The sequence below is a fragment of the Rhinoderma darwinii genome, chromosome 13 (assembly GCF_050947455.1).
Source record: "Rhinoderma darwinii isolate aRhiDar2 chromosome 13, aRhiDar2.hap1, whole genome shotgun sequence".
In the NCBI taxonomy this organism is placed as follows: domain Eukaryota; kingdom Metazoa; phylum Chordata; class Amphibia; order Anura; family Rhinodermatidae; genus Rhinoderma; species Rhinoderma darwinii.
The window spans coordinates 21,712,500-21,733,910 of record NC_134699.1 but is presented as its reverse complement, the minus strand read 5'-3'; the positions used below and the strand labels follow the sequence as shown (position 1 = coordinate 21,733,910).

General features: G+C 41.7%; 1 protein-coding gene and 1 long non-coding RNA gene across 4 annotated transcripts in view; one reads left to right on the top strand and one right to left on the bottom strand.

Annotated features, from left to right (window-relative positions):
• The window catches only part of LOC142666360 (uncharacterized), an 89,169-nt gene that overhangs the window by 50,737 nt on the left and 17,021 nt on the right, over positions 1–21,411 (bottom strand). The window lies entirely within an intron of this gene.
• RAPGEFL1 (Rap guanine nucleotide exchange factor like 1) overlaps positions 1–21,411 on the top strand; it is a 44,751-nt gene that overhangs the window by 18,604 nt on the left and 4,736 nt on the right. For both annotated transcript variants that reach the window (XM_075846370.1, XM_075846369.1), the window contains 8 exons: positions 1,650–1,747; positions 2,890–3,005; positions 4,601–4,768; positions 7,125–7,222; positions 7,546–7,668; positions 18,832–19,010; positions 19,465–19,555; positions 20,324–20,374. In XM_075846370.1, the coding sequence (XP_075702485.1) occupies positions 1,650–1,747; positions 2,890–3,005; positions 4,601–4,768; positions 7,125–7,222; positions 7,546–7,668; positions 18,832–19,010; positions 19,465–19,555; positions 20,324–20,374 (924 nt within the window). The remainder of the gene's footprint in view (positions 1–1,649; positions 1,748–2,889; positions 3,006–4,600; positions 4,769–7,124; positions 7,223–7,545; positions 7,669–18,831; positions 19,011–19,464; positions 19,556–20,323; positions 20,375–21,411) is intronic.

The following is a 21,411-nucleotide window of genomic DNA, read 5'->3' as shown; positions in this document are numbered from 1 at the left end:
TGGTGGAGGCAGTGTGATGGCATGGTGGAGGCAGGGTGATGACATGGGCATGCATGGCTGCCACTGGCACTGGGTCACTAGTGTTTATTGATGATGTGACTGAAGACAGAAGCAGCCGGATGAATTCTGAAGTGTTCAGGGATATACTTTCTGCTCAGATTCAACCAAATGCAGGAAGGTTGATCGGACGTCACTTCACAGTACAGATGGACAATTACCCAAAACATACTGCAAAAGCAACCCAGGAGGTTTTTTTAAGGCAAAGAAGTGGAATATTCTGCAATGGCCGAGTCAATCACCAGATCTCAACCCGATCGAGCTGCATTTCACTTGCTTAAGACAAAACTTAAGGCAGAAAGACCCACAAACAGGCAGCAACTGAAGAAGCTGCAGTAAATGCCGGGCAAAGCATCGCAAAGGAGGAAACTCAGTGTTTGGTGATGTCCATGGGTTCCAGACTTCAGGCAGTCATTGCCTGCAAATGATTCTCTACAAAGTATTCAACAAAAAAAAGACATTTTATTTCTGGTAATGTTAATTTGTCCAATTGCTTTTGAGCCCCTGAAATGAGGCTGCGTAGAAAAATGGTTGCAATTCCTAAATGTTTCACAGGATATTTTTGTTCAACCCCTTGAATTAACCTGAAAGTCTACACTTCAATTGCATCTCAGTTGTCCCATTAAAAATCCAATGTGGTGGCAGCAGAGCCCAAATCATGAAGATTATGTCGCTGTCCAAATAATTCTGGACCCAACTGTATAAAAGGGCACACGGACACATTGCTGTACATAAGGGTACAGGTCAGGCACTGATCACACTGCTGTTAGACGGTCCATCGACAGTACCGTCAGATCTGAACCATCAGATTTTTTCCATCAAAATGACAGACCCCTCGATGGAACCAAATTGGCCTTATTATAAATAAATAAGGTCTGCGTGCCATTGGTATCAGTCATAGAACAAATCTGGCAATGCCATGGTTTCCATTTAAACAAAAAAATATGACACAAGTATGAATCTGTGTTGTAAAGTTCTGTGCCTACAGCCCGTTATAGGATCATACTGTACCTCCCTGTGCCTTGATCGCGAGATATTGAACCAAATATCACAAGTACCGTACACTTATTAAATACTCAGGTGCCATTATATTTGGTGCTTTCCTTAACCACAGTTAGTGTCCCTGTGTCACCATAACGAAGCGAAAACTCACAGAGATATATTTAAATTACTTCATGGGTATTTATAGACAATTGTATTCAATTTGTGAGTTTCCTACCCACGTTTTAAACAAAACCTTCACAAAACATAATTGGGAGCCAGACTATGCATTTTGTTAAGGGACAGAAATCCGTTCAAAACAATGGGGTCTGTATGGAATTCAGATTCCTCCAAAAGGCAGGCGGGTGTATGCGACTGACAAGACATCAGTTTGACAGAACTAGGTTAAAGGGTCAATCATTTGTGTAATTGGAGTCTCATGGTCAAATGCACCTGCTAAATACATACACATATACACATGGGATTATAGGTCAAGAGCTCACACTGGATTACAGGTCAAGGAGAATTTAACTCTGGAATGAATGAAGAATTAGAAATTTGAAAAACATCTCCCATGGCTTCCTCCGGAATAATGCTTTGATTTCCTGCAGGATTTCTATGTCCTGGTGATGCGGGATGCTCCGAACATTCCTCAGCTCGAGGGGAATGTCATCCGGCTGCATCGATTGGTGGAGACGGCTGAACTCAGGTAAAATAAATCACTCTTATTACGGTTTTATGTCTCAAAATTGTCTAATTTTACAGTCTCCTCATTGATAATACATGTACCCATTCCCTTACGCCTCTAATTCCTTCACTTTAATACGCAATATCTGACTAGAGTAATTTATACGGTCATAGTACTCTATTGTAGGCCTTTAGATAATGTAAAGAAGTCATTTTTTTGGCCCTGTTCACACATACTGGTAGGTATTGTAGCACTAACTAATGATATAATGTGCAGGTTATGGCTTATATCCTCCATAGACAACAATGGTTCCAATTCTGGAAACGATGGAGGCTACTAGCTTTCGGGATTTAAACAGGGAAGAAGAAGCAGCATGCCGTGCTATTGTTCACGGTTAAAATCCTCAGAGTTAGCGATGGATCGCCGTCCCGGTATTTTTTCCACATCCTTCTTTGGGGGATGCACAAATTTCAGTCTCTAGTTTTGAACTACCAAGTGGTACTATGATGATAGTGCTCACAATTCTTATTATTCTCTTACTTCATTTTCATAGTTTCTTTTCTGTTTTATATTTGATTTTTCATGGAAATTGTAACATTTTTCCAATGCCTCTAGGGGAAAACACTTCCATACATATGGCATCTAATAGGAATACTACAGTAGCGCCTCTATGAGAACCCGATTACTAATCTGTACAAAATTGAGCCGTAATACAGTTTAGTGCCTGAGCCCTAAGGCTAAGATAACAGAGCACCAACACTTCTAAATACATAAACTCTCTTCAAATTCGGTTCCTGGTTGCAGGTCTTGGGGATCAATTCTGTTGGGGGGTTGTTGGTTTACTTATGTCTTGTCCTGGGCATCAAATATGTACATAGGTCGCAATGTGTGCAGCCCACGCATGGAGCAGCCTTATGGACGTGACATGAGGTGCGCTGCCAGCCCTCCAGCAGTTGCTATCCCGGAGATCAGTACTCAGGGACCAAATATGAGCACCTTTTAGTGTTCCAATATTTTAGCCTAAGTTATAGATTCTCATAGAACCTCATTAATACCTTATAGGATACATCACAATAGAAGTTAATGTAGGTCTACAGTATATTTGTAAAATATAGGAAAGTCCACTCAAATGTCCCTCATAATATCTCGTCTTCTGCATTCAGGCTCACAGATGGCAGTGCCACTCCTTGCTCTAAACAAGTCAAGCCTCTTTTCAGACATTTCCGCCGGATTGACTCCTGCTTGCAGCCTCGGGTGGCATTCAGGGGCTCTGATGAGAGTAAGTTTCCTATTCTTAACACTCATTGGACATTGTCGCTAAAATCAAGCCTCTAAAGCTGACCATAGACCTTTGATAGTTGCGGGTCAACCCAGACTCCTCCATTAATAAGGATGTCTTGCTCTGGTGAACGCATATGGTCTCTCAAAGGAGGGACGGATAAGCAGCTGGCAGAAATCTCTGGGGAAGCAAAGGGTATGAGAGGTAAAAATCCAACCTGTTGGATCCTTGTATTGTCTAGAGACCTCCATAGATTGTTAAACAGATCATAATGAAGTCAGCGGGATCTGCCAACTGTAATTGAGTGTCTATATCGGACATGCCTGCTATGGCTGCTTAATGTAACAAGACTTTAGCCTATGCAGTGTAGTATTTCAGGCTTATTCCTATAAAACAGGGAGTTATGGCCACTTTATTACCTTTTACGTCATCTCAGGGAAGGAAAAGCAGAATGCTTTTAGAGGCCTATTAATTCTATGCCCCATCCATTGGCTTCATCAGTGTCACCCTTTGGCAGATAGCCAGACTACACTGCAATGGTCTTTTATGACCCACAGAAGACATTACTTGTACTTAGTAATCAGGATATAGCATAGAAGTTGCAGGTCTAGATGGAGTCAGGTTTTATTGAGGGTGACAAGTGTAGACTAGACCCACCATCTCTTTATATTTAAGAGTAAAAAGAAGTGTTCAATTTACGTAAGTGATATAAAAGCGCAGAGAGGGCACATTTATAAGGGTGTGTCCTGCTTTGATGTAGTATTTTTCTCTATGTGAATAGACGAGAATTACCCACCACTAAATGTGGTCTCCTGTATATGTGCATTTTCTTTTGTAAGTTAGAATATGTAAAAGGACATTTACAGAGGATCTATCATAAGGTTACAAGGAATAATAAAGCATTTGACCCTGTGATTCAGGAGTTCTTACTGTCACCACTGTTACTGGGCAAGGACTGGAGAAGTAAGCTCCAGACTTTCTTGTGCGTAAAACTGGCACACAAGTATTTAGCTATAGGGGTGCTGGCAGGGCATGTGCCCCAGGATTTGGATGTCAGTGTGGGGCGCCAATAAGTATTTAGGTACAGTACAGGTAGCAAACTGAATTTTTGAGCCAGGGAGAAAAACCTAGTTATGACTCTGCCAGCACCTTTAATGTGGGATCACTAGAAGGTCTTGGGATGGACTCTCTGGACCTGGTCTGGTTCACACGGACAAGATTTGTTATTAAATGAACTTGTTCCAAATCCTCTAAATAATCTGGTTATAATTTTTTGAAATAGTGTCCACCAATTTCCAAAACACATGATTTTAAAGACTGGCACGTACACGTTGAAACGCATACAGATCATGAATGCCCATAGCAGAACATATGAAGACCCAAGACTCATAAATGAGTGTTTGGCAGACTATGAGTTGAATTGCTGGCAGACTACTATCACAAATAGGAAAAAATATAGTAGCGTTGTCTTACGGAAATCAGAGTCAAAATATTCTAATTTCATGGACTGCTTGCCTGGCACCAGCCTACTGTGTGTTAAACATTTATACCCACCTCCTTCCTTACTGTAATAATCTCATTTTCTCTGCTACCAGTCTTCTGCAGGGTCTACATGCCCGACCATTCATATGTTACCATTCGGAGTCGTCTCTCAGCATCAGTTTCGGACATCCTCACCTCAGTTTCAGAGAAACTGCAGTATTCGGAGGAGCAAGGCCAGAGAGAGGAGCCTCTTATCTTGGTTGCAGTTACCAGCGCCGGTGGTGAGTTTTCTTGCGGATGGTGTGCTCTGTGTGTAGGTTTGTCATATATTTATCTATAAAAATTGGTCATCTTGTGTGGGTCAATTGGGAGTGAAGATTGCTGTATGTGGCAGGAAAATTGCCAATATTTTGTAGTGATATATTCCCAGTGACCCTGTCTAAGAGTGGAGCGCAGGGGGCAGATATGGTAGACAAATGAGCCAATGTGGCCCCAAGGTATTTTTTTGGGCATGTGATGGAGAATTTATATTGCTATCCTCTATTTCGACGCAGATTTTAAATGTATTTCTAATAGCGATTTAATAACTAAAATGTAGTAGGAGTAAGAAAGCGGAGGAAAGATAATGGGGGTTGGGAGCATCTCTGGAGTAGGAGTCTGTCGCTGCTGGTGAGATCCTGTCACTATGTGTGCACGTGATTGAATGTGTGTGGAGTGATAGGGGGGGGGGCTGCCACGGCGTGATCATGCATGTTTGGAGCTCAGCGCTGCCTGGGTATATGCGTGTGTGTGTGTGTGTGCGTGCTGTGGAGGCGGAGGGAGTACTGCTACAACCTCCGTATCTGAGGGGAAACCTGTCAATGCTTGTGAGTGTCAATGTGTCACAGAGAGTTGAAGGGGCTGCCTGAGTAGGTCTTTGTGCTCTTCTTTTGTGAAATAAAGGGGACGTTAACTCTTTTGTGTATAAGGGAGAGGTCGCTGCTATAACATTCACCCGTACTTATCAGGCGATGGGTCACATGTAATCCTTACACCTACAAGCTAAAATTACAGTATGCATAGCCGATAACCAAAGCCTATTCCCATTCTTCATCTGTCAAAATGACAAGCAGAGGAATCCAAACTTCACCTGTAAACACTGCCATAAGTTCTACTTCTAAAAAGCGATTTAACCTTCGGACGGATTCACACGGGGAATTTTTGCTGCTATTTTTGCTACAGTAACCACACGTAAGACACAATGGTTTTCTGACGCAGTTCCATTAATAAAGGGTGTTCATGCTAAACGGCATCTTTACAAAGTCCCAGACCATTTTTTTTCTGCCACTTTGCAAAAGGTGTGGCTTGCAATGCGACTTATCCACTCTTTTGGGGACAGTCAACTACCTGCCACAGCTCAGAAAATGTCCTTTATTAACATTTTGTGCGTCAGGTTGATGAATTTGGCGCACACTACATTTAAATATATGGACAAACTGACAAACTACCAAACCGTATGCCAGTATTAATAAATATGCCCCAATGCCACACTGCTGGGAAAATCTTTGGTCCTACCAAAACGATCCTAGTACAAAGATATAAAGAATCCACAATCCAGCATTGTGTCTTGGCTGCCATTCTTTTCTTCTTGTCAGATGTGACGAATGTGCTGTTAGCGTGTTCAAACATGTGCCATTCTACTCAACGTGAGTGCCAATGCTCCACAAGAGCTTGGATGTTGTCACCTGCCGCCACATGTTTTGCTAAAGACCAAACCTATTCAGGCTGCTGCCTAGGAAACGGCACTACTATAAAAATATTCATAAGGGAGTCAGAGATTGAAAGAGTCCCTGGTGAATAATTACAATGGGCAGGTCTGTATTAAAAATAGATAAAAAATAAATGCGCTTTGTGCAATGGTAAAATGGCTTGAGTATTCTGCAGTCTTTTAAATTGCACGCTCTAGGTGCGCCGTTCTGTGATAGTTTTGGCTGCAATATACAAATTTTTTTTTTAAAAATGTAGTTTTCAGTGTGATTTTCTTGAACCTTGCTTAAAACAGGTTTTTGAAAAAATAGGAAATGTTCCCATGTGAAAAAGCAAAAACCCTGTGCAAATAAGACCACCGAAAACTCACACTACATGGTATACTCCATATACGTTGCTTTAAATCATGAAGTGTGATTGTTCGTTTTTTAGTTTGTTTGTTTTTTTAACACCCCCTCCTCCTAACTGCATTGCTGAGAACAGATGTTCAATGTGAACATCACATACAACATTTAAAATGTTTCTGCTATAATATACAAGTATATACAGTGTAAGCTATCTTTGGGACGTGACCCTAAATAGGCCCAGATTTGCAGTTAATATCATAATTTCCATAAATTTCCAAAGTTACGTTACATTTACAAACATTTATATGCTATTTTATGGTGCGTGGAGTGTTTGTCACTTGTATTCCCAAATACAGCATTAGATAGGAATGGCGGTCTACCAGCCACTATGGGCAGAAAATTGGTATAAATTTCAGAACCAAGTTAAAAACGTTCCTGATCGCACTTGGGCTACAATAGGTAATTGCATAAAGTGTCAGCCACCTTTGGAAGGGCTGGTGTTTTGGACTCTCCCTCTTCTTAGTCTTCCTCTCTCTCTTCTCAGACAAGGTTCTCCTGAAGCCGGATGATGGTTGTATCTTTACCACACTGGGTATAAACAGCCACCTATTTGCGTGCAATCGAGATGAGCTGCGCTCTTTGGTAAGGACAACTTTCATAACCGGTATATGCATTAATGGGTAACAACCCGGGCACCGTAAGATTTGTTATATAATAAAGATTGGGTGTAGACCAACATCAGTTATCATAATTGTACTAGGTAGCAAGTCTTGGAACATGTTCTGTAACATGATGTACTAGTTGGTGACCTAAAGGCAAAGGTGACCTGAAATAAAATCTTCAGACCTCCAAGATTTATGCGCAGTACAGGCTTGAATGCGGCGTGGCGCTGCAAATCTTCGATGGCATGTGAACAAGCTAGAAAATATAATATAATAAAATGTCAAAATGCCTTTGTCCTTTAGGTTCCTTTACCAGAAGAGGTTCAGTTGCCACCAGAAGATTCTCATATTCATCGGATTGAGGCAGAAGATCTTGCCAATCACCTCAGTGCTTTTCACTGGGAGCTCTTCAGCTGTGTACATGAGGTAAGCCAATTTTCCTCCAGGCCTTTCCAGGAAAGAGATTGCAGAGAACCAGCTTAGTCACCCATGTGCTGCATCTTTAGTTACTAACCATGGGGCAGAACATACTCATGTTGATGCTTAGCAAGGGCTATATCCATTCGAGAATCTGAAAGATACTGCCAAGTTGGTTGTGCCTCCTAAAGACCATTGTTTCTCCAGAAAGTCCAATCTTCTGCTTTGGCCTTCATGTTTCTTAATGGCCTGTTCATGATTTCTGTGATTGCGTCTATCCATATCTTCCAAACATTGTCTTTTCCAATGAACGAAGTCTTCGCTATATATTTTGGAGTGGTCTTAGCTAGTCATTATCAGAAAATGAGGATGTTACAATATGGGAACGACCACAGTTTGGGTTGCCTATCAACACAAATTTTTAAAATGTCCAGGGCTAGTTTTTCGGGGTGGCAAGCTGGGCACTTGCCATTTACTAGGGGCCCCCAAAGAGAAGAACTCCCAGGAACAAACTAAAACAACCCACTCTTAGGGGTGTATGATGGTATTATTTGTGAATTCAAAATGTAGTATTATGTGGAAACTGTGATAGTATTATTTTTGCACTTTAAGGGAGTATTATTTGAATACTGCACATTATTTGGGCCTATATGGGCTATAGTTGGCAGTCTTTTCTTTGCACGGTATGGTTGTAGTTTTACAAGCCGAAATTATGAAAGGTCTGAAAATGGCAATACGGTCCCTACTTTGCTTGTTGTCCAGGACCCCATTTTCTATAAGGCCAATATCATGCACACAGCTTTGATGCAGTTTTTGGCTCAGTTTTTATAAGCCAAACCCAAACAGGAGGGAACACAAAAGAAAGTAGAAATATTAGTATTTTCATTAGACCTTTCCTTCCTTTTCGATCCACTACGGACTTTAGCTAAAAAAAAGAAACTGCACCAAAAATTGCATCAAAAGAGTGCGTGTGTGCGTTTTCCTGGTTTAAAACCGTCCCTCAACATGTCAAAGTAATTTTAATTAGAATGATAGCGACTATCATCAATGAAGAATAATTGCTTCAGGTCATTTACCCCCATTGATTGTCATTAAATGCGCGGTCGGAATTAATCAGGTTACATATAGTTACATAGTTACATAGTTAGTACGGCTGAAAAAAGACACATGTCCATCAAGTTCAACCAAGGGAAGGGAAAAGGGAAGGAAAAATTTCTACACATAGGAGCTAATATTTTTTTGTTCTAGGAAATTATCTAACCCTTTTTTAAAGCCATCTACTGTCCCTGCTGTGACCAGCTCCTGCGGTAGGCTATTCCATAAATTCACCGTTCTTACTGTAAAGAAGCCTTGTCGCCTCTGCAGCTTGAACCTTTTTTTCTCCAGACGGAGGGAGTGCCCCCTTGTTTTTTGAGGGGGTTTTACAAGGAACAGGATTTCACCATATTTTTTGTATGTGCCATTAATATATTTATATAAGTTAATCATGTCCCCCCTTAGTCTTCTTTTTTCAAGGCTAAATAGGTTGCATGCAGAATCCTAGTCTGTAAACCCTTCCTAAGTCCCAGCCGCATGCCTCACTGCTCTTTCCAATGGTTGCAATATCAGCAGTTGTTACCACAAACCAGCTTCCTGTCAGTGTTTGGCAAAAATATTTGGAGGCCTTGGGGGAATTCAGTTTTCAGTGCAGTTTCTATTAAAGACTATGTACACCTTTGGAAGGATTTTTTTGGGGGGGTTTGAAATTAAATCAATGTGTTTTGAAGCGATTTTCAAATTGACTTATTAACACCAAGCCGCACCACTAATACATCGTCGTGGGAGGTTACTTCCCGCACGAGGACGTATAGTTACGGAGTCGTTGCCGGTGCACACTGTCAGCGACAGTGTGCACCTGTAACCGGGAGGTCAGCTGTCTCCGACAGCCGACACTCCACTCTTGCTGGCCAGCGGTCCTTTGCCGCTGATTTTGTCAATTAACCCCCTAAATGTGGCGATCAGTTGCGATCGCCGCATTTTAGGGGTTTCCAGCACATCGGCAGACTCCACTCTGAAATCCCGGGGCTTGCCGATGGTTGGCATGGCAACCAGAGGGCATACAATAGGCTCAATGTCTGCCATGGACGGAAGCCTATCATGACCAGCCTCCGACTGGTCCTGTTAGGAAGAAAAAACAGAACCAAGATCCAGCGCTGGGTGTGCGTTAAAAAGGAACTCCTGTTCCAATTTTATTGGTATAACAAAGATAAAAATAATAGAACTATATGGAGTAGTTCTGTGGCAGAGTACAGGAATGAATGTTAGGTGAAGGATAGCAGTAAGCCCTGTTCAAATGTGCCTACGCGTTTCTGACACGTCTGTGTCCTTATTCATGGCATGCATACTCTGCCACAGAACTACTCCATATAGTTCTATTATTTTTATCTTTGTTATACCAATAAAATTGGAACAGGAGTTCCTTTTTTCTTCCTGTTTACCGCTGGCCGCGCGGGAATCCGGGCGCTGTCTGCACTCAGACACAACTAAACGGTGAGCTGGAGGTCTACCTTCCCCCTCTTCCCCATTCATAAATTTTGTGTGGTCCTGTTAGGCTTCCTGTCGGAGTGACAAGAAGTCCCTTTGTCGTTCCCGATGCACACTGTCGGTGACAGTGTGCATCGGGAACCGGGAGGTCAGCTGTCCCAAACAGCTGACACTCCACTGTTGCCGATCAGCGGCTCATCGCCACTGATATTGGTAATTAACCCCTTAAATGCGACAATCGATTCCGATCGCCACATTTAGGGGGTTTGTAGCACATCGGCAACCCCCATGCAACCGTGGGGGTTGCTGATGGTGGTCATGGGCAACCGGAGGCCAGACAACAGCCTCTGGGTCTGCCATGTATGGAAGCTTATAGGGACCAGCCTCTGTGCCTCTGTCTGGTCCTCCTAGGCTTACTGTCAGAGTGGCTGTGACGTCACACTGACAATTGCAATACATTACACTAGGTAGTGTAATGTATTCTAGCAGCGATCAGAGCTGCAGGTAAAAAAGTAGTAAAAAAAAAAAAGTTATTAAAAAAATGAAAAAATAAAAGTTATAAGTTAAAAAAACAAACAAGCACTGCTTTTTTCCCTATAATAAATCCTTTATTATAGGAAAAAAAACGAAAACGTTAAAATAAAAGTACACATATTTGATATCTCCACGTTCGTAACGACCCAGACTATAAAACTATAATGTTATTTTTGCCGCACGGTGAACACCGCAAAAAAAATAAACTAAAAACTATGCAAGCATCGCTATTTTTTGGTCACCACCCCTCCCAAGACATAGAATAAAAAGTGATCAAAAAGTCGCATTTACCCCAAAATAGTACCAATAAAAAAAAACACCCGTCCCACAAAAAACAAGCCCTTGCATAGCTTTTTTTGACTGAAAAATAAAAAAACGTTATGGTAAAACCTTCTGCGTTACAGAATTATTTTTTTTATTACTAATGAATTTCGGCAAAAAAAAATGTATTTGTAAATTTCACCTCTACTTTGCTTTCATTCCTGTGAAACGCCTAAAGGGTTAAAGTACTTTCGGAATTCTGTTTTGAATACTTTGAGGGGTGCAGTTTTCAAAATGGGGTAATTTATGGGGACTTTCTAATATATAAGGCCCTCAGAACCTCTTCAGAACTGAACTGGTCCCTGAAAAAATTGCCTTTTGAAATTTTCTTGAAAATGTGAGAAATTGCTGCTAAAGTACTACACCTTGTAACGTCCTAGAAAAATATAAAAGGACGTGAAAAAAACTATGCAAACATAAAGAAGACATATGGGAAATGTTAACTAGTAACTATTTTGTGTGGTATAACTGCCTGTCTTACAAGCAGATACATTTAAATGTAGAAAAATGCAAATTTTTGCAAAAATGTTTACTTTTTCACAAATAAATATTGAATTTATCGACCAAATTTTTCCTTAGATAGGTAAAAGCATTCCAAAGTTATTACCACATAAAGCAACACGTCATATTTGAAAAAATTATGTGTCCATTAGGCCAAAACAGGCTGCGTCCTAAAGGGGTTAAAAAAGTTTTTTACTTTTTACGACACAGCTTCTATGTATCCTGTGTACTTAGAATCTGTATTGTTCTCAGCTGAACTGACAGCGCGGCGTAGAGCGGGTCCTGCACGTCTCTGACACACAGGATCCACCTAATATCGATCACATCTAAGCCTTCGGTCACCTCTGCGTCGGGGTTCTGTCCATGGGTCGACTAAACGGAAAAACTGAAACCTTACGGAACGGAGACAAACGGAAACCATTTGCAACAGAAGCATTACCATTGAAATCAATGGTAATTCAAACGGAAGGCTATGGTTTCCATTCATGGGTTCCCTTGACAGAAAGGTCTGATGGAACCCATGAACGGAACTCCGACTCCGATGTGAATGAAGCCTAAGTTAGGAACTTTAACTTTGGTTTCTATAGTGAAATATGAAAAAGTCTACCAACATTTTTGTTTCTGGCATAGTGTTTTTGGTTCAGTGGCTTTGTCATCAAAACACTGCTGTAGATATGGTGTTTTTTTTTTAGCGTTTCTGGCGTTTTTCTCCATAGGCTTCTTAATAGAACTTCAAAAACGACACCAAAAATGCATGTAAAAATTGCCATAAAATGCAAAGCAAAAGCCTTATGTGAAGGAGGTCTTTAATTTATGGCTATGTCAAGAGATATATAACACGCAGCCATGTTTTTCTAATCCCATACAACCCCTTTTTTTTAAAACTACTGGACAAGAAAATACATGTGCAGAAATGCAAACACTTGAGATTTTCAATTCTCGGAAAATATTTACCATGGTTTCAGATATCTTTTTGTGCATGCCCCTTCACAGACAATTAAGTATCTCAATCTGGAAAAATATTGTAAGCCGTGTTGGATTAGGGGTGCACATTGCCCCGTGTATGATCATCTTGTATAAAGAAGTATATAGAGATAACACTGATGCAAGGGTTATATAAGCAGGTGTTAGCAGAACAGATAAAAGAAGAGCAGGTCACAGGGAGGTAACTATCTGAGACGGAGGCAGGTGGACCTCAGACATGGCGGGGGCTGTATAGATAACAGGCCCCTAGGCAGGTGGGAATCCAGGGAACAACACGCTTATGACATGGGGAGGGGCACGGCTAACATTTTGGCAGTTCGTTGTAATGACTGGTTTGCAGTTGATATAGTCTTGTGACATTATTGCCTCAGGAGCCAAGTCTTGTGCAGAACTGAACACATTGCTGGGTTATTTTAGGGTGAGAGTTTGTCTGACAACACACGGCAAGGGTATGTTCACACAGAGAATTTTCAGGCATATTTCGGGGGCATAAACGCCTCGAAATACGCCTAGAAAAACGATAGCTAAACGCCCACAAACATCTGCCCATTGAATTCAATGGGAAAAACTGCATTTAGTTCAGACGAGGCTTTTTTTATGCCGCTGTTTCAAAAAGCGGTGCGTAAAAAGACGCCCCGTAAAAAGAAGGAGCATGTCACTTCTTGAACCATTTTTGGAGCAGTTTTTCCATTGTATGGCTATGTTCACACGGGGTCTTTTGCCGAGTTTTTTGACGCGGAAACCGCGTCGCAAAACTCGGCAGAAACGGCCCGAGAACGCCTCCCATTGATTTCAATGGGAGGCGTCGGCGTCTTTTTCCCGCGAGCAGTAAAACTGCCTCGCGGGAAAAAGAAGCGACATGCCCTATCTTCGGGCGCTTCCGCCTCCGACCTCCCATTGACTTCAATGGGAGGCAGGAGAAAGCGTGTTTTCTGCCCGCGGCGCTCAATGGCCGCGGGCGAAAAACGGCGCGATCATTGCTATTCACACGGAGTATTTTGGCGGAGGAATATCTGCCTCAAAATTCCGTTTGGAGCTTTGAGGCAGATATTCCTCCCCCAAAATACTCCGTGTGAACATAGCCTATCAATGGATAAACAGCTCCAAAAACGCCTGAAAATCAGAGGGTGTTTTCCCCTGAAAACAGATCCGTAATTTTCAGCTGTTTTTACTTGTGTGTAAACATACCCTGACATCTACTCGACCGCAGTGAGCAGGACATTGAATGGAGCGGCGGTCGAGCATGCGCCCGCCTCTTTGTTCAATGTCCATGAGAATGACGGAAACAGTACTGTACTCGGCTGTATCAGTCATTCCCATAGACTTTGGATGGAGCGGCACTGCGAATGCTCAATAGCAGTGAGGAGGAACGGGGGATTTGAGACACCCGTTCTCGCTATCGGTGGGTGTTCTAGCCGTGGGGTAATAATTTTTGACTCTGGAACAACCCCTTTCATTATTTATAGTAGGGGGTACATTATCCCATGTTACACACCACTCGGCTGCTGCAGAACCTCATTTTGAAAAGGAATGGATAGGGTCATTGTAAATCACTGAATGATTAAAATGAGCCAGTTCTTCAAAATAAGGTTCTACAACATCTATTAAAATATTAGAAGTCACCTTGGATTTCCTAGACCTCTATTAAAGGAGCACTCCACTTTTTTCTTTTTTTTTTAGTTCCCCCTCCATTTGTACTTTGTTGTTTCAGTGGGGTGCTGTGTTCAGAAATACTTACCGATTCGTGCATCACGTCATTTTCGGGTCCAGCGCCGCCCACATGATCACATTCTGACCTGGGCTGGAATCACTGTGCATTTGAGAAAACGGAACGCAGGCTCTCAATGCAGGAGACTTATTTTTATTTCAACCCCGTAAAGTGTCGGCCTTCACACCTTGCCACCCTCAATGTTCTCCTATATAGTGCGTGCCAGCTACATATATTCCCATACAGTGCCAGCCAAAGTGTGTCCCACCATACAGTGCTAGTCACAGTATGCCATCCAGTATCAGTCACAATGTCTCCAGGACAATATGCCTGACGGAAGACAACCCAAGAACTTATATTTACCGGAGATTGACTGTGGTCATTATATGTGTGTATTCTCCTATCACCCTGACCTATTAATAAAAGCTTCTTGTCCGCCCAGGTCTCACTGATAATATATTGTAGAGATGGAATGAAGAGGACAGGAGCAGACTTGTATGAAATGTAATAAGCCTGTGTGCAAGGTGTCACTTTCTCTGTTTTGGTGCAGTAAGAATGTGTAAATGCCCTATTAATGTCACAGCAGTTCACACAGCGCAGTTGTGGTCTGGTGGTCACATGCATTATTTTTAAATGGAAATGGAAGAGATCTTGCAAACGCTGCAAAAGAGCAAAGATGGGACACGTCTGCACACGGCATTTAGCTTCCCTTATTAAATAAGCCTGGTCGTGTGGTTATTGAGTCTTCATGGCCTCAAGGAAGATGGGTTATTGATGAAAGTGTCATCTGGTACGCTGATGTATCTTCCCATGAAGAAGTCGATACCACACAACGCTCTGATTCCTGGACCCTTTTAAAAATCACCGTCAAATTACATTCTATGTATTTATTCCATACATTTTAGCTACATATAGACAATGAGACTTGGTGACAGCTTTACAAATTATAGAGTAAATGACTATGCAAAGCACTAGCCCAATAAAGGACTATTCTAAATGCAAGCGATGCACCAGAGAATCTGTTATCTCTCCTGAGTCCTGACTTGTCTGTTTTAGTAAATACTTCTATTCCCCATAAAATAACAATTCTGGAGCATATTTTCGTAGAACTCTGCATTGTGTGGTTCCTCTGTTATTTCTCCTGGAAATGTGTGAATAAATTGACAACTGGGTGATATCATTCCCCCTAGGATGTGTCTCTACATAGTCTGCCACTGTCAGCACTGATTGGACAGTGCAAGAGGGTTTAGGGACACACCCCAGTGACAAGGGGAACGGTAATGCCTAGTAGTCAATTTGCTCATACATTTCCAAGAGGAATAACAGAGGAATGGCACAGTGCAGAGTTCGAAGAAAAGATCTCCAGAATTGATAATTTATGGGGAATGCAAGAACAGTGGTCATAGGTTACAAAATTATTAACATGATCCCCCCTGGGCCATTGTGTCTAAACTACGTTCAATGCCACAGACATTGCCCATCTGCGGCACATGGGACTGGCTGGAACATTCAGCCAATCAGCATGGGCATTTTAATGGTAAAACACCTGGATTACTGTAAGTACTAATTGGCTGCCTCGTAGCGCCTCTCTATGGTACTACATGTCCTAAACTTCTCTTTACTTGCCAGGATGAGCTGCTCCTTTGGACACCAGGTGAGGGCGTTTTTCTGGTACACGGTGTACTGCACGACTCAGCAGAAACTCCTGTTTTATGTAAATCACTTACAAAATCCAGAACCGCTTTCTGACTTTTATATGGAGTTACTTTATGGATATTCGTTATCGGCTTATTTTTAATTTTATCTTATTTTTAGTTGAGAATTTGGGGGCTTTGGAATCAATTGTTAATTTTCCATAGTTATGGTCTCAACTTACAATGTTTTTAACTTACAACGGTCGACCAGGAACGAATATTATAACTTCAGGGACCACTGTGTTTACTAAAACAGACATGTCAGGAGAGCTAACATTTCCTCTCTGACAGCCCTACAGGAGCCGCCAGCAGAATACAGCTGCTGTTTATGACAGCCTGTACAGCATACACAAGTGATGAAACACCTGTCAGCAGATCTTGATCTGTGAGCGCAGAAAGTTCAGGCTGCTGTAAATAGTGTCTGTACTCTGCTGGCCGCTTCTGCTATACGCAACATGAAATTTATAGTTCCTCTTAGCAAGTTAGATTTGGAAAACCCCTTTATGTAAAGGGAAGGATTCTAATGGTGTTATTTAAGCAATGATTTAATATAATCTTTCAAGTGGCTTAAAGGGAGTCTGTCACCAGAACGTCCGTATTAAACTAGTAACAGGGTATTGTAGAGGAGACTAACCTGTTCCTAGTGTTTTTTATTTTCTGCCTCCAGAAAGTGATTGTACCAGAATGGACAATTATCGTCTATCCACAAGGTATGTGATAAGTCTGATAGATGGGGGCCTCACTGTTAAAACCCCACTGGTTGCGAGAATGGGGGTCCCCGAACTCCCCGTTCCTCCCCACTTTAGCCCCGCAGTAAGAATGAGCTTGAATGGAACGGCGATCGAGAATGCGCTTGGTACTCCATTCAATGTCTATGGGACTGATGGAAACAGCCGAAAAAAGTACTCTGCTGCTTCCGTCATTCCCATTGACTTTAAATGAAGCGGCAGCTCGCGTGCTTGACCGCCACTCTATACAATGTTATCCTTACTGCGGTTGGGCAGTGAGGAGGAATAGGGGTTTTGGACCTCCATTCTGGCGATCAGTGGGGGTTCCAGCGGTGGGGCCTCCACCGTTCAGACAATTAGCATGATCAAAGGGACTCCCCTCTTCGATCGCATTACCAGAAACCTGTTGACGCTTGGAGACTGGGGTAACCCTCTGCTGTCATCCATGGCGACCTAAAAGGACCCCAGAGCTGTCTGTTCAGTAAAGCCTCATGCACACAGCCTTGTTTTTCGGGTCGGCCGGCCTCGGAGTGACAGCTGCGAGCCGCCCGCAAATTGCGGGCCGTGCACATGGCCGCGGCCATTATTTTTAATTACGCAGAACACAGACGTAATAAGACATGCTAGTTCCTTCTGCGGTGCGGGCTCCTGGGCCATGCACGGACCGTGAAAACCACGGTCGTGTGCATGGTCCCATAGGGATGAATGAGGCCGCAATTCTCCCATGGATTTTCGGGGGAATTGCGGCCGCAAAAGCACGTTCGTGTGCATGAGGCCTAAGTTATCCCCTCATGCGATTAAATTGTAACAAAAAGATAATAATAAAGAAACCCCCCCCAAAAAGTCATTACTAAGAATAAAATATACTTTATCGCCCATACATTACAAAAAAACCTACACATATTAGATTTCTACGCGTCCGTAACAAGCTGAAGAATTAATTTAACAGGTTATTCAGCATGAAACATGGACGGTATAAAAAAAAAAACAATGCATAAAATTGCTTTTTCCTATATTTACGCAGCAAAAATAAAATTGCATAATTTACACAGTACGTTTTTTGTACTCCGAAACTGCGCAAAAAAAAACAAAACCCATTTCTGCCGGATTATACAGACACGTCAATGAAGAAAAAGAAAAAAAAAGTTATGGCTGTTGTAAAGCAGAGAAGCAAAAGGGGAAAAAGTTAAATCTGGTCATTAAGAACATTTCAGGTTACTAAGGGGTTAAGAAATTTAGAAAACAACAAACACTATGGAAAATTAACTGAGACCTATAATTTGTAGTTTAGCGGTGCATATAATGCTGAATTTCTGGAAGATGCTGGGAGGGGGCACTGGTAACTCAGCGTATTAGAGAGTGATTTAGTCAGACACCATATTGTTTCACAGCGGGGAGTACTACGGTTATTTTGGTTTGTTGCAAATAAAAAAAATCAGTTTCTGAACAATCACTAGTATTAAATAAGACATTTATCACAAAATAACCTGCTGGTAATGTTACCCAAGGACGGAAAAAAAAAAAAAAAAGTGTGATCGTGATCACCTACATGTTCATGCTGCCGCCTCCCTCAACGAGACTCCATGTTCATCTTTGCCATGTTCTTAAAAGGAAACGCCACTTCTGAATAATTTCAAAGTGCAATTCTAAGAATAAGTAGTTGAATAACATATTGTACAGACTTTATTGTGGGGTTTCTTCTCCATTCACATCTAAAGCTAAATTTGGACTTCTACTGTTTTCCTTTTACCATGAAGAAGTGCACTATGGTAGCACAATTAAAAATGAATCTGTGCTATGATGGTAGGTCACCTAGCCAAATAATGTTTATTTCAACTTTGGATGTGAACGGAGTAGAAAAAGTTATAGAACTCTATAGGTCATAAAACTGAACAACAGAATAAGCAAAGCAGAAGTTATTCAACTCCCCCCTACATCTTACATTTGGTAGGTTTGGTAGAGTAGGGGAGCGATGGATGGGAGTAGTACGACTACAGGATCAGACTACACAGAATTTGTTTGTAGTCTTTTACTACGGTGATGCATAGGACACAAAAAGGATGTCATTTTTTAATCATGTTATAAAATCATTGGAGCTATAAAGATCATTGTGGCAAAGGTGAACATATCCTTCACGTAGCAGAAGGCCTTAGCATTAAAAACTGTTATGTCTCCACAGCTGGAGTTTGTGGATTACGTGTTCCACGTGGAGAGAGGACGCAGGGAGACAGCGAATCTGGAGCTACTCTTACAGCGGTGTAGTGAGGTACAGCACTGGGTCAGTACTCAGACTCTGCTCTGTGAGGCACCAGCAAGACGCACTCAACTCCTCAAGAAGTTCATCAAAACAGCAGCCATGTAAGTGTGTTCCTTGCCCTCTATCTGTTCCCAGATTACCACCTTTCATCTGTATGTATATATATATATATCTGTCCTACTGTAATTGCAGCTGGAAGCTCTTCGTCTCCAGTGTATGAGTTCACCACCTTACCAGTGTCCCACCATGTGTGAGGACAGTACATTTTCTGAAAGCTACTGTATATCCACTATGGAAATGAAGTATTTAAGTAAATAACGAGATAGTCCATATAGAAGAATTACGCAATTATTGTCATGGCACTTATTCCACCTCGGCACATGTAGTAGGGCGCCAGCGTGGCCACTTTGGAGAAGGTCATGACTAGTCATCTCTATCACGTCACCACTGTGCCACCAAAGATCTCTAATCCTGCTGTATATTTGCTGAACCTTCTAGCAAACGCTATGTATATTTACACACTCCTTTCATGAACTCTCTTTGGACTCTCCACAGTTGTAAACAGAACCAGGACCTCCTCTCCTTTTTTGCTATAGTCATGGGTTTGGACAATGGTGCTGTGAGCCGCCTACGTGTGACATGGGAGGTAAGAGGAGCTTCTCAGTAGTATGACCGTTGTAGGACAGGCACAACGCAATCAAAATACTCACAAATCATACATCAGGTACAAAAGTAACACCAAAAAGGGCAACATTGGGCACTTATATCAAAATTAGCCATCTATGTTTGGGGGTTCAGTAGATTGGGAACATTTTATTCTGTGTCATCATTTATTGGTATCTATCATGTAAATGATGGTTATTCTAATTGAGCCATAAGGCCATTGCCTTGGTATCCTTGTCCTCATTACGGGTTACTATAAGGAAAATTACTTTTTCTGAAGGCCCCTACACTATTTTCTTTGCCCTGTATATGGCATTATATATGTCCTTTATACAAATCTGGATCCCGTTCAACAAAAGCGGAATTTGTTCTGAGGATATTGGTTATTGGTTGGGAATACAACCAGGAGGTAGTCCAGTATAGTGTTTTGTTGACCCCGGCAACTACTTTCCTACATACTTCTACAATGGAAGTGTCTACCTGCCCCGAGAGTCCAATAGGCGTAGGACAAATTGCTTTCACCCGGGAGATCCTCTATTGCCTATTATTTATATTCAATCCCAAGTATACGTCTACATGCGTTCAAGGGAAGTTTTTAGGATAGAGACCTTCTAATTGGTCGTCTTCTTCATTTAATAATCACAAGTATCCCGGATAGATGTAATGAATCTTTAAATACATTCACTCGCCTTCTTTCATTTATTGACTTTGTATGCTAAATGTGTATTAATAAATTATTTTTCTTTCCTAGAAATTACCTGGAAAGTTTAAGCATCTCTTTCGCAAGTTTGAAAATTTAACAGTGAGTTACAGACAAGTTTTTTGGCTATTGGACAAGACTTTTAGGCTTTATCCGGTGGACGTTTATCTTTGCATCTGTTAGATCAAAGCATTTCTAAAGGGGAACTCCATTGTAATTGACTAATAGGCCCCACTGCCGGAGAAGGCTCCCTACATTACAGTAGTTTTGGAAGTGTGTATTGCGTATCTTGTAGCGGATGGCTTTGGTCTATCTAGAATATATATATATACACACACACACACACACACACACACACACACACACACACACACACACAAATTATTTGAAAATGAGATTTCCTATTCATATTCTTACCAGTAGGGTGAGGTATATCATTGCTGTATCTATACTTTGCAATGAATAGAGCAGCACCTGCCCCTATAATCGTGACCCAACTGATTTGCCTGCTGGCCCTGGTGACCCCAAAGGACAACCCACTTTTATAAATGAGCTTCTCCAACGCAGAGTTTATCACTAGCATTCTTATTGCTGAAATCCCTTGCGATCAGCTGCAGAGAGACTACAACTTCCAGCATGCTCCACAGTGCCGCACCACTGATATGAAAGGGTTACCATGTAATACATCGCTACACTTTTCCGCGGCTCTTTGCTCCGGCTTGTACAGGCTGTCCCAAGATGAGGACCCTACTCTTTGAGGTCCATATGCTTTAATATGGCATTTCCTCTGTACATGGGTTGTCCTGAATAGCCATTTTAATTGTTCATGTAAGTAAACATATTGTTTGAGATTTAGCCGTTTTGCACATATGACTAATAATGTTAACCATATGGCGGTCGTCTTTCCACAGCGTTTTAGAATAGAAAAGTATTGATTCGCAAAGTTTCAATGATATTATTCTGATGTATTGCTTTTCTTTCATACTGAAGTATAGGGAAATAAACTTTGCAATGACGTATAAAACCGCAGGATTTTGCTTTTTAGCCATTCAATTTAATGGGAAGCGTCTGGATAACTTATCTACAAAATGCATCGGTTATGTCAGTAACTACGCTCCTATTTGAGAGGTTGTCTGCAA